Here is a 14,101-nt window from a genome sequence, read left to right as displayed (position 1 = left end):
CATGTGTTTGTCTCCTAACAGAGAACACCATGTGTTTGTCTCCTAACAGAGAACACCATGTGTTTGTCTCCTAACAGAGAACACCATGTGTTTGTCTCCTAACAGAGAGCACCATGTGTTTGTCTCCTAACAGAGAACACCATGTGTTTGTCTCCTAACAGAGAGCACCATGTGTTTGTCTCCTAACAGAACACCATGTGTTTGTCTCCTAACAGAACACCATGTGAGAGCATCATGTGTCTTGTCTCCTAACACAGAGCACCATCCGCTGCACTAAGGACGGCCTGTGGACCAAAGACTTTGCCATGTGCTCCCGCCTCCAGGGGGCGTGCTCTCCCCCCGAAGACCTCAACTCTGTGGAGTACAGCTGTGACCAGGAGATGACCGTCGGTGAGTTTGTCCCACCATCACACCGTCTGTCTCAGTATGGAGGCTTACTTAGCACCTTGCAGTGACAGTGAGATGAAACAGTCGAGTGTCATCAGCAAAACAGTGATAGGAGAGCTTGTGAGCAGAGATGATGGAGCCTAGAGATAATGCTAAAGAGTATACCACTGAGCCATAGTCGGCTATTAGACCTAAAACCGGGTTATAATTGGTCTAACAGTGAAAGGTTTTTAGGCGTCTAGGCTTAGCCTAGACGTTGATTAGCTGTTTTTTAAGCGTCTGTATATAGACGTCTATATTATAGAAGTCATTTCAACGGCTATAATATAGACGGTCTATAAATAGACGCTTAAAAAACAGCTAATCAACGTCTAGGCTAAGCCTAGACGTCAAAAAACTTTCACTGTTAGACCAATTATAACCCGGTGTTAGACTAGCCCTTAGACGTATTTTAGACGTATAATAGCACGAAAAATGCTCAGTGGGTTGTGTTGATTTTGACAGCAATTTTGTATCTTAGTTTTATTCATAGTCTTTTGAATCAAATTCCATTTAGTATTAGTCATATTTCAGTCGACTAAATATCATAAGATTATTGTCGACTAAAATGTATGTTGACGTCGCAATGGCTGATTTACACTCGCATGCTGAAAATAGCTCACAATGCGTCGCAGCGTGACGCATTGTGAGCTTGTAGATCTGCTATTTTCAGAGCGCAACACCTGAGTGCAACCAAACATAAAATGACTTGTCTTTTAGTTCTTCTCCACTAGAACTAGACTAACATTTTAGTCTAGTTTTTTTTTTATTACATTTTTTTTATTGTCAATATATTTAGTCTTAGTTTTAGTCACCGTATAGCTTAGTTTTTATATAGTTGTTATGTAGTTTTCGTCAGTGAGAAAAAGGTAGTCGACCAACATTTTTCGTCATAGTTTTAGTGGAGGAAATCAACACTGGTGTTACTGCAGGTTTCCCTCCAGGCGCTACAGAGTGAAGGAGCAACAGCAGCAGGTGCTAAAACTCTTCATGGCGCTAACAGCCAAGTGTCCAAACCACACATGACGGAGTGGTCTGAAATTCTGTTTTTTTTCCCTCTCTGTTTGCACATGAATAAATTCAACAGATGCAAATGAAAGCTGCATGCGGGCGCGAGGTATAAAGTGTGTTATTTTTTTACTCTGAACCCCCCCCCCCCCCCCCTCCCCTCCTGCCCTCTTTTCTCTTCTTGCAGGTGCTGTTTGCTACCCGACATGCATGGTGGCGTTAGACATGGACCTGCGTGACCCGGTGGTCCTGTCCAACGGGACCTCACCCGACTCCGTCAAGCACTGGATGCTGCCCACCAGGGTTCAGGTAAAAACTCGCCCGCATGGGTCCCCGAACTACTATTTGTCTCCGCCAGGCAGAAAGGCGTGGCCGAGACTATGTTTTGCACCCTGTCCGTCCTTCCGTGTGTCCGTCCGTCCGTCCGTGTGTGTGTGCGTGTGTGTGTGTCTGTGTGTCCGTCTGTCCGTGAGCAGCTAATCTCCGGCACCGTTGGTCCGGTCACTGCGGAACTAGCCTCGGAAACCCATGCTTTTTTTTTTTTACAAAAGAAAAAAAGCCTGGGGGAGCCATGCAGGAACGATGGTCTTAGACCTTGTTATCTCCTAACCAATCAGAGTGCAGAGGGGCGTCGCTCTAAATTTGGTGACGTCAGCGTGCTCCGTGCACAGGCCGGGGGGGGGAGGGGAGGGGAGGCGGGGACATAGATTGGTGAAGCAATAGGAAGCCACGCACAAATCCGGGCGGCTGTGTTTGGCTCCGCCTTTCAAGACCATCGATTGAGCTCGTAGCCTCAGGCTACTGCGGAACTGTGCACACACACTCCCTGGATGCCAATTCAGAACCTATGCCATGATTTTTTTTCAGATTGGCCTGTTATTGCGCCACCAGGAGGCCAATTTGTGCAAAACACTCAAATTACTCCTCCAGATTTTGTCCAAATATCACACAAATCGGTACACAGTATCTCTATAGTCATGTGATCAAAACAGATCTGTCAGATTTTCTATATTCCATCCTGATTGCCTAAGGTTGGCTTCCAAAGTTTGCAGGATTGGTTTGTTTTGAAGAAAATACCTCAAATCATGAACGTGCAATTTCCGTAAAACTTTGCACACACATTCCCACTAGGCCGAGGAAGAAATGCCACTTCAACATTTTCAAATCAGCCTCATGGTGGCGTTATAACAGGCCGATTTGCGTTTTTACCTATAACTGCACCAATCTGCGTGAAACTTTGTACGCACACTCCCTAGAGGCTAAGGAAAAACCTTTGCCCTGCATTTTTCACATCGGCCTTTTAGAGCGCCACCAGGAGGCTGACTTTTGTAAAAAAAAAATTACTCATATAGATTCTGTCCAAAAATCACGCAATGTATAGTCATGTGATCAACACAGATCTGTCCGATTTTTCATATTCCATCCTAAATGGCTAACATTGGCTTCCAAAGTTTGCAGGAGAGGATTTGAAAATAGCAGATCTACAAGCTCACAATGCGTCGCGATTCTGCACACTGAGCACTTTTACATTTGGTACTTTTGGTACTTCAAGTATCTTGATGGCGATACTTCTACTTCTACTTTGTAACAGAGTATTTCTACATTGCGGTATTGATACTTTTGCTTAAAGGTTTCATGACTTTCAGTTTTACCACACATTAAAAGTCTTTGTCATGGTCCTTCAAACGTGTATAGAAAGTTCTAACAAAAAATTCCACTCCATTGATCCATGGCAGTTGTTTTTCTCTCACATTTCTAAAGCCTTTTCAACTGCAATGAAAAAATAAATCTTGGCCTGCGGGTGTCGCTGGTGAGGGATTTTGCCTGTCAATCATCGCCTCTGCTCCGCCCCCCCAAAGGAAAGGATAGGGGAGGGGAGGGGCGAGGAGGAGAGTGGGTGGGATTAATCGACTGTGACCTCACTGTCGAAGGGCCAAGCTCAGATTACTTTTCAGCCTAATTATTCAGAAAACCCCAGACCACAGAAAATCCACTGAATGTTCAAAGTTCAGATTTTTTAGGTGTATTTGAGGTCATAAACCCCCCCAAAAAACATAAGAAATAAAAAAAGTGAAAATGAATGTCATAGAACCTTTAAAGCAAAACATGCGAGTACTTCCTCCATAACGGGTTTTGAGGGTCTGTTGTCTCATACGGAGGTTTACTTACACACTATAGTTAGAGGTGAGTTTAAAGTCACAGTTCATCTCCACGGCCCTGCTGGAAACATCTGGAGTTGGATGAGTAATGCTCTGCCTTTCCTCAACAACTAAGTATAGTGTTTAGTAGTTGTATTGGCCTGGGCCTGGCCTTCTAGCCAGTGGATGTATGTACAAGTCTATGAATGGCCTTGTATGAACCTCCCATGGCAGAGATGTAATAGATGGTTTAATAGATTTTGTTTAATTTAACACATCGAGTGCCATAAACGGTCCGGACCGTTTTTGAGGATCCAAACGAGAAGTGCCGAAAACGGTCCGGACCGTTTTTGACCCAATTCTATTTTTATACGAGTGGCCCACGTGGGGCGCTAAAACGAAACTTTGACATCACCCAAGGAGTTTCTGAGAAGAAGAGGCTGGATGTGGCTCCATGTCAAAAATCCTTAATTCCGGTCGGCGTTTTCAATGTTATCTCCTTGACTAAAAGCTTAATATCTCCATTTCTTTTTAACGTGGTGGAAACGAGCCGTTTTCGATCGGCGATCACTCTGCAATGGAGGATCACGTTGGAAATATTATTGTTCCAGGCGTTAGTCGGGACCCTCCGCCGTCTCGCACGCACGCTTTGTTTACATGCACTTCCGCATCGGGGCTTCTACAGCACGAAACGTATAACGCAAGTGGATGGAAGAAATGCAGGCACAACGTATAATATTTTAATAAACCTCTGGCACCCAATGTGTTAATAGATTTAGTTTTTAGATTTGAGCTTAAAAAAATAAGCATTATTTTACACCTTGGCTATTCAAAAATGGCAGATCTACAAGCTCATAGCGCGGCACCGAGTGCCACGCTATGAGCTTGTAGATCTGCTATTTTTGAAAAGTTGTGAAAATGTGTGCAAATCTTCTACTTTTTTTTAAAGCAAACGTTTTTAACTCAAATCTTTGCTTCTCGGGGGGTCCCTGGAACAGAACGTTTTGAGATGGGGGTCCGCGGTCAAATACATATAATTTTGGGGGTCCTTGACATGAAAAAGTTTGAGAACCACTGATATAGAAACATACGTTTTTCGGAAAACCGATTTAGAAGACATTTTGCAGAATCGGAACCTCGGTCCTCAATGGGTTAAATGTGTTGAGAGCACACCATACTGTGACTCAACCTTTTCAGGTCGTGACCCCCACCAAAATAATCATGTTGAACTGGGGACCCTCCCCCCCCCCCCCACCCTGACAGGCAACATCTGCAAGTGAACTTGTAGATCGGCTATTTGCGGTATGAATGAAAATAATATATATATTTGCCGGACCCAGGGGGTCTGGCTTACATGAGGCTTTGTACCTGTTTTCTCCATACATGGCCATGGTCACTTTGTCCTTAGGCCCCAGCCATAAAAGTCTGTCCCCCTTTCGTCCATACATGGGCATGTTTTGTACCTGTTTACTCCATACATGGGCATAGACACAGGCTGACACGTCATGTGAAGTCTGGGTCTGGCAGAACCAGGTCTCTTGGTCTTGTTATTACAACATGAACCATGTTCCATGGCTGCTGCCTGCAGCTGGCCTGGTGGAGCCTGGCGTTTGATTGGCTGATGCATGTCTGGTAGAGCCTTTATTCATACTAAAAAATATATATATATTATTTTCATTCATCCTTTGTCCTTTCTAAGGACAAAGTGACCAAAACCTGTTTTTTGCCCATGTATGGAGAAAACGGGTACAAAACATGCCCATGTATGGACGAAAGGGGGACAGACTTTTATGGCTGGGGCCTAAGGACAAAGTGACCATGCCCATGTGTGGAGAAAACAGGTACAAAGCCTCATGTAAGCCAGACCCCCTGGGTCCGGCAATAATAATGGTGTTTATTTATAATGCACTTTACATACAGTATGTAAACATCTCAAAGTGCTACAATAGGCAATGGCATAAAACATGAAAAAGAATCATCACACCATTAAAACATGTAAGAAACTGAAACAAAACAATGAAAACATGGGGGCATAAAATAAATAAATCCAGTGTAGCTAGAACAATGCTTTGTTAAAAAGGCGTACAGGTCTTTAGTCCTCTCTATTTTACCCATACAAAATGTTCGCTTTAACAAATATATATTCAATGATTTGCACACATTTTCTTGATTTTTCATAAATAGCAGATCTACAAGCTCGTAGCGCGGCACTCGGTGCCGCGCTACGAGCTTGTAGATCTGCTATTTTTTAATAGCCAAAGTGTAAAATAATGCTTTTTAAATGAGTCAACCGTCTGTGCTGCTCTCAGGTTGTACTCTCCTAGAGTTACAGATGGATTATTAACTCATTAAATTAAACTGCTGTGTAAATGAAGGGCAAAATGAGCAAAGGTATTTTATGGGGTCCCTGCCAGGTCTTGCAAAAGAAAAGGTTGTTTTGGCCGTGCAGGAGGCCAGGCGGTTTGGTTGTGAAAGCCGATCCGTTGATAAACAGCGAGGTTGAGGCTCAGAAAGATCCATCATGATGATGAATAATGGACCTAAACATCTGGCAGGGCCAGGACCAGGCGGGCGGCGGACCTCTTGCTGTGTAAACCGAGCTTCTGCTTCTAGACGGCATCACTTCTATTGACAAGGCTTCCTGTTCAATCCATTCATCCATAGAGTACATAAACAATCCATTCATTCATTCATAGAGTACATAAACAATCCATTCATACAGTACATAAACAATACATTCATTCATTCATAGAGTACATAAACAATCCATTCATACAGTACATAAACAATACATTCATTCATTCATAGAGTACATAAACAATACATTCATTCATTCATAGAGTACATAAACAATCCATTCATTCATAGAGTACAACATGTACTCTATGTGGGTCAAGTACAGGTGACCGTTGTTTTGTTTCGTTGAACAGTTTGTTTACCAAATCAACCTGATATATGAGAGAGAGAGAGAGAGAGAGAGAGAGAGAGAGAGAGAGAGAGAGAGAGAGAGAGAGAGAGAGAGAGAGAGAGAGAGAGAGAGAGAGAGAGAGAGAGAGAGAGAGAGAGAGAGAGAGAGAGAGATTTACTCTTATGTACCTGTATACAAGATGTAACAATAAAGTACAACCTTGAATCTTGAGCGACAGGAAAACAAAGAGAAGGAAACATGAAGAGAAAGTCAGAGAACTAATATGACTAAGTGTAAAATGTAAAGAACAATATACAGTCTCTCTCTCTCTCTCTCTCTCTCTCTCTCTCTCTCTCTCTCTCTCTCTCTCTCTCTCTCTCTCTCTCTATATATATATATATATATATATATATATATATATATATATATATATATATATATGCATATATATAGAGACACTGTACATTTTGAATACACAGAATGTGACGATCTTTATCTTAATGCGTCCAAAGCCAAAGCAGTTCACTTCAGTCTAACATCACTGAGCATAGATACATAAATACCTCCTTCAAACCTTCAGCTGGGATCAGACTGGAACGTTGTGTGTGTGTGTGTGTGTGTGTGTGTGTGTGTGTGTGTGCGTGTGCGTGTGCGTGTGCGTGTGTGCGTGCGTGCGTGTGCGTGTGCGTGTGTGTGTGTGTCTCTGTGTGCGTCAAAATGTTTGTGTCTGTTTAATCACTCCCAACGTTTTAACCTTTCTGACAATCACACTTTACTGGCATCAACACTAAAGGCTTTCTATGACATCATACCTCTCACCAATCCATTTACCACACACACACACACGCACACGCACACGCACACACACACACACACACACGTTTCACCGTGGTATCATGGGCCAAAACCTAGGAGAGTTGGCTCTTGGTTCGAGGTCAAGGCACACGGTTTGTTTTTCATTAACCCATTAAGACCTGAAGCCCATTCTATAAAATGTCTTCTAAATCCTAACAGTTTTCTGAAAAACGTACCGTATGTTGTTCAGACTTTTTCATGTATTTGGCCATGGACCCCCACGGACCCCCATCTCAAGATATGTTGTTCTTAGAAGCACAGATCTGAGTAAAACATTTGTATATATATATTTAAAGATTTGCACACATTTTCACGATTTTTCTAAAATAACAGATCTACAAGCTCGTAGCGCGGCACTCGGTGCCGCGCTATGAGCTTGTAGATCTGCTATTTTTGAATAGCCAACGTGTAAAATAATGCTTTTTAGCTCTAATTTATCGAAACAAATTTTCAAGATTTTTCAAAAATAGCAGATCTACAAAAGATCTGCTATTTTTGAATAGCCAAATACATCTTTGCTTCCAGGGTCCCCCCTCCCCCCCCCCCTTCCCCCCAGAAGCAAAGATTGGAGTTAAAAATCTAAAATAAAAAAAACGTGCAACATTTTTCACGATTCTTCATAAATAACAGATCTACAAGCTCACACGGGGCGGCCGTAAAGTATAACCATTTAAAATAAAAAATAAAGGACACCGATGCTTTCCCGGTCTTAAGGGGTTAAAAAAGACGTTTCCCAATAGCGATCTCTCTCAGGAACCTCTTTCTTAACCCTTTAAGGCCGGGAAGGGAACGCATGTGTGTCATTTTAAGATTTTGTTGACCGCTCAAAAATAGCAGATCTACAAGCTCATAGCGCGGCACAGAGTGCCGCGCTATGAGCTTGTAAATCTGCTATTATTTTTTTTTAATCGTGAAAATGTGTTCAAATCTTTTATATACATTTTTTTACGTCTGGGGGTCCCTGGAACAAAATATTTTTAGATGGGAGGGAGTCCGCGGTTAAATGCATATTATTTTAGGGGTCCTTGACATGAAAAAAGTTTGAAAACCATTGATAATATAGCAACATAAGTAAAAAAAAAAAAATACCCTTTGTATAAAAAACTTTAGGAAAAATGAACTGTCAGAATTTTGAAGACATTTGTAAAATCCCCCAGAAGCAAAGATTTGAGTTAAAAACTTTCGCCTTAAAAAAAAAGTATATATATATTCAAACTAAAGATTTGCGCACATTTTCACGATTAAAAATAAATAAATAGCAGATCTACAAGCTCATAACGCGGGACTCTATGAGCTTGAATATCTGCTATTTTTTTTATACATAGCCAAAAAAAATCGTATAAAATGACACGGATGCGTTCCCCGGTCTTGAAGGGTTAACGTTAACGCTGGCGTAAACACTTCCCCATCATCGTCTCCCTGCCGGCCGGGTGGTCAGTCAGTCAGCCAGGTTTCCAGGCCTCCTCACCAGAGGTCATCACATAGTTGGCCGGGATATCTGAGCGCTATGCTTGCACCATATCTTCTGGCGCCGTCGTTGGTATGGAGGTATCGTGTTATCTCTCCCCAAAACCTCGTGCGGAGGCAGAGGGGAGTCGCCGCTATCTAGCTATCTCTCTCGCGTGCGCACTCTTTGTCCGTCAATCATGGCGTCCATTAACCACTTTAACCACTTTACCTATGAGCTTGTATATCTGCTATTTCTTTCGAAAAAGAAAGTTGTGAAAATGTGTGCAAATCTCTGAATATATCTATATTTTTAAGGCGAACATTTTTAACTCAAATCTTTGCTTCATGGGGGGGTCCCCTGGAACAACATATTTCGAGATGGGGGTCCGTGGCCAAATACAGTACATATCATTCTCAGGGTCCTTTGTCATGGAAAAAAGTTTGAGAACCATGCACCGTCTAATATAGCAACATACACTTAAAAAAATAAACTGTTTAGGATTTAGAAGACATTTTATAGAATCCCCCAGAAACAAAGATTTGATATTCCTTTAAAAAAAATACGTATATATATATATATATATATATTCAAAGGTTTGCAAGCATTATCAGCAAAAAAATAGCAGATCTACGAGCTCATACCCATACCGCGGCACTCAGTTCCGCGCTATGAGCTTGTAGATCTGCTACTTTTGAATAGACAAAAAAATCTAAAAATGCGTTCCCGGTCTTAATGGGTTAAACCAGGTCCTCTACACCAAACCTATTTGCCGAAATATCTACAATGCTTGTAGATCTGCTCACAATGCGTGAGCAGATCTATCCAGTGGTGGATTTGTAGATTTGATTGTGATCAGTCGGTATCAAAGCTGGTTGGTAGAGTATTATAGTATATAGTGTATATATATAGTATATATATAGTAGTATATAGTACAGTATTATCCTCTAGAACTGCTGAAGGAATTCTGTTGATTCAGAAAACTTCATTTCAGTTAAAAAAAGAGAAAAGAAAAAAAAGGTTCTTGATCCTCAAAGGGAATCCATCCAGAAAACCCTCAGAAAAACATCAAACAATCATTCTTTCATTTGTTTTATTAACGCGTGCAGCCAATTTATTTTTCTCTTCTTTTTTTCTTTTTATTTTTTTTTACATCCAAACACGGTGGTCAGTTTTCTTTATTATCCCCCTGTTATTTTCAGGCAGACGTTATTGCATTACAAAAGACCAGGGCTCCATTTAATTGGGGGGGGTGTACACAATGCGTCGCGATTATGAGCTTGTAGATCGGCTATTTTCAAATGGCCGAAATGTGGGTAACGTTTGTTTTGTAATAATAATAATCAAATACTACAAAGTAGCAATTAACTCAAGTTCTCAAATAATTGTAGTGGAGTAACAGCCTCTGAGATGTAGTGGAGTAGAAGCAAAAGTACTGAAAATTGGAAATACTCTAGTATAAAATACAAACACCCCAAAACTGTACTTCAAGTACAGTACTTAAGTAAATGCACTTAGTTACTTTAGACCACTGCTCAAACCCCTTTGCAGTAGAGAAGAAGAAACGCTGTAATGCTGAGTGATATGCTGTGTTGTTGTGTTGTGTTGTGTGTTGTTGTGTTGTGTGTTGCTGTGTGTTGTCGCGTCGCGTCGCGTCGCGTCGTTTCTTGTCCTAGCCTTGACGACCTTGCAGGATTATGCAAAGGCTAAAATGTAACTTAGATGGCATGTTATGTAGACAGATGCCAGGTCATTGTTGACCTGGCATCCTATTGTGTGGATAGTTTCTGATGTATAGTTTCTGATGATAGATTCTCGGTTTACGTATGTATTAGTTATTACTAGATTATTGGTTTACTTATGTATTACTTTATTATTAGATTACTATTTCTATGCATTTGATGTATTATGATGAGCGTGCGCTAAATGCCTAAACTGTAAACTGTTGTATGATCTTTCTTCCAGAGCATGTCGTGCACGCGGAGGCCGTTATGCAAGGGATAATATATGGGGAGGTGGTCATTATTGAAATGTCCGCCGAGGTGCATAATCACCCTGAAGGGCTTTAAATTTCAATAATGACCACCTCCCCATACATTATCCCGCTTATTACACGGCTACTTAATAAATGCATTAATAAATTGTCCCAAAAGTGACAACAAAACGAAGTATTTCCTTGCTTACGGCAAAGAAAGTATTCCATAAGTATTCGGCTGGGCGGACAAGTTCGCCTCGGAAAAAAAATGACAGACTCGCCCCAAAACACACTCGCCCCCGTTGTTTAGCACCGGATTTGCGTATAATACCGCCGGTGTTTTGGGGCGAGCGTTTTGATATTCTTGCGTCGGTGCGCCACGATAAACAAGGAAGTGCAGAGGATCAAATAGAATCACTCATTGCATCATCTATTTCTCAAATGTTTTCAAAAACATTCTTGAGAGCAACGTTTAGTTGTAAATGACATGGTTTGTTTGTTTACATGGCTGGCATGTTGGATAAAGCATACAATCAAGCAGCGCAGGTTGACATGAGCAGGTGCTCTGAGTCTCTGATTACACAGCGGTCCGTTATAGAGCTCATCGGTCATTATCCAGAAATAATGACCGATGACTGACCAATCAGAATCGAGCATTCAACCAAGCCGTGTAATATTATGTTTTATTAATGTTATGTTGTATAGTATCTGTCTTCCAGAGCATGGTGTGCACAGGGAGGCTGTTATGTTATGTTATATAAATGTTATATCATGTTATGTTATATTAATGGTACATTATGTTATGTTATATTATGTTATACTAGACCATACCCGTCGGGGGATATGAGCACCCAAAGTGTGCAGTTTTAATGCGCTGTGAACAGACAGTGTATCAGGGATGGAAAGTGAGTTTGTACTCTGTAGTGTGTACACAAATAAGACGCGCGAAATCTGCGTTAAAAGGAGCATCTTAGAAAAATACAAATTCACAAAAAAAAACTTGGAATGTTTTTGAACAATTCAACAAAGTGTTTGAAGTGCCTGTTTCACCCACTTCCGGGGGGCGGAGCCAAAATCCGAGCCCGATGTATTTGTTCGTAGACCCCCACTTAGGGGGGGTAGAAAAAGTTTGGGAGCGATTCGGGCACTTTTCATTTAACATGGGGTTTCAATGGGGAGTTTTTAGGAGCCTTCTCCGGGGCGTGGCTTCCGGGGGAAGGGGCGGGCTTAAACGCAACCTTGACAGGTGTGTTCAGTTTTCAAAGACCTTTCATTTGATGTATGGTACGTCTAAATTGGACATTTACTTATCTCAGAGGAGCTGCACACAGGCAGTGCACACAGAGACACAGAGACACAGAGACTCAGAGACACAGAGACACAACCCAAGCAGGGTTACATAGTAAGCTCCACTTGGTCGGAGGCGCGGCTTCGCCGCGCCTCCTCCCGCGTTCGCAAACACACACACGCACATCCCGTCGCCGCGTCGTGGAGCCAGAGAACACACACAAACACCTGCGCATATACAGATCTAACAGCCGGAGCCATCCCAAACACACACACGCGCGACCCGTCGCGAGCGCACACACAGACACACACACACACACACACACACCACGGTACATCCTCATGCGGCCAGAGCTGTCCCCCGTCGCGAACACACACACGCGCGGCCGTCGTGCGAACACAAATAATGCACATTCTGACACGTGCCTCCCCAACGTGCATGCGCACGTGCGTGTCCGCGCATACACGGCAAGCGGAGGCGAGTGTTCTGTGTGTGCAACAGTGTAACGCAGTGGGGCTGTAGATGCGACGCATATGCACAGTTTGAGCAGCCAGCGTAAGCATGGCGACATTATTTGACGTAAAAATGCGAATAAACAGCTGAGATTTAGTGATATCGAAAAACGGGCTTCGCAGTCCCATGCACATGGTAATGGTCAATGGCTGTGTGCAATTTGAGATCAATAGCTCCATCAGGCACTGAGGAAAACCGGGCAGATTTTTTTTGGGGCTCAGAGGTTTGGTCTCAGAGGTTTGGTCTCAGAGGTTTGTGGAATTATAGGAGGATTAATGTTATTGCGAACGCGCAAGTGGAGCTTACTATGAAACCGTGCTCGGGTTGTGTCTCTCTCTGTGTCTCTGTGTGCACTGTGTCTCTGTGTGTCTGTGTCTCTGTGTGCACTGCCTGCGTGCAGCTCCTCTGAGATAAGTAAATGTCCAATTTAGACGTACCATACATCAAATGAAAGGTCTTTGAAAACTGAACACACCTGTCAAGGTTGCGTTTAAGCCCGCCCCTTCCCCCGGAAGCCACGCCCCGGAGAAGGCTCCTAAAAACTCCCCATTGAAACCCCATGTTAAATGAAAAGTGCCCGAATCGCTCCGAAACCTTTTCTACCCCCCCTAAGTGGGGGTCTACGAACAAATACTTCGGGCTCGGATTTTGGCTCCGCCCCCCGGAAGTGGGTGAAACAGGCACTTCAAACACTTTGTTGAATTGTTCAAAAACATTAAAAGTTTTTTTTTTGTGAATTTCTATTTTTCTAAGATGCTCCTTTTAACGCAGAATTTGTTTGTATTTTTTTTAAATTTTTTTATTGGTTACTTTTTTTTAAATATTTGTTTTTCATATTCTTTTTTTTTTTTGCGTTCGCTTCCCGCGTTCGCGCGTCTTACTTGTGTTATATTATGTATGATCTCTCCACAGAGCATGGTGTGCACGGGGAGACTGCGCTGGCATCCTGACCCTCAGCATGTTCACTGCATCCAGTCATGTGAGGTAAGAGTCTGGACATCCCAAATATGCATGACCACATTCCTGTCCTGTCCGTGGGTGTGTGTGGTAATGTGTGCTCGTGTGTGTGTTTGTGTATGTGTGCGTATGGGTGTGTGGTAGTGTGTGTGTGCTCATGCGTGTGTTTGTGTATGTGTGCGTTAGCACGAGCATATTTTACAGTCTCTGCATGTGCTAACACAGATATGTTATTGATGTCGAGAATTCGAGGCACTCACACACACACACACACACACACACACACACACACACACACACACACACACACACACACACACACACACACACACACTCACACACAGTGGTGGAAAGTAACTAAGTACATTTACTTAAGTACTGTACTTAAGTACAATTTTGAGGTATTTGTACTTTACTTGAGTATTTCCAATTTCCAATACTTTTACTTCTACTCCACTACATCTCAGAGGCAAATATTGTACTTTTACTCCACTACAATTATTTGAAAACTTTAGTTACTAGTTACTTTTCAGATATAAATTATGATATAATGAAACATACATTAACTACTTTAAACCTATTTTAA

At 42.3% G+C, this 14,101-nt stretch overlaps 1 protein-coding gene across 1 annotated transcript in view; it reads left to right on the top strand.

Annotated features, from left to right (window-relative positions):
- The window catches only part of pappa2 (pappalysin 2), a gene marked incomplete at its 3' end in the record, with an annotated part of 201,019 nt that overhangs the window by 153,452 nt on the left and 33,466 nt on the right, over window positions 1-14,101 (top strand). The window contains exons 26-28 of the mRNA XM_080438933.1: window positions 258-390; window positions 1,622-1,743; window positions 13,471-13,542. Of these exons, the coding sequence (XP_080295059.1) occupies window positions 258-390; window positions 1,622-1,743; window positions 13,471-13,542 (327 nt within the window). The remainder of the gene's footprint in view (window positions 1-257; window positions 391-1,621; window positions 1,744-13,470; window positions 13,543-14,101) is intronic.

This window comes from Gymnoscopelus braueri (assembly GCF_963280865.1).
Source record: "Gymnoscopelus braueri genome assembly, chromosome: 10".
Lineage (NCBI taxonomy): Eukaryota > Metazoa > Chordata > Actinopteri > Myctophiformes > Myctophidae > Gymnoscopelus > Gymnoscopelus braueri.
Note: the sequence above shows the minus strand (reverse complement) of the source record. Positions and strands in the feature narration are given on the sequence as shown.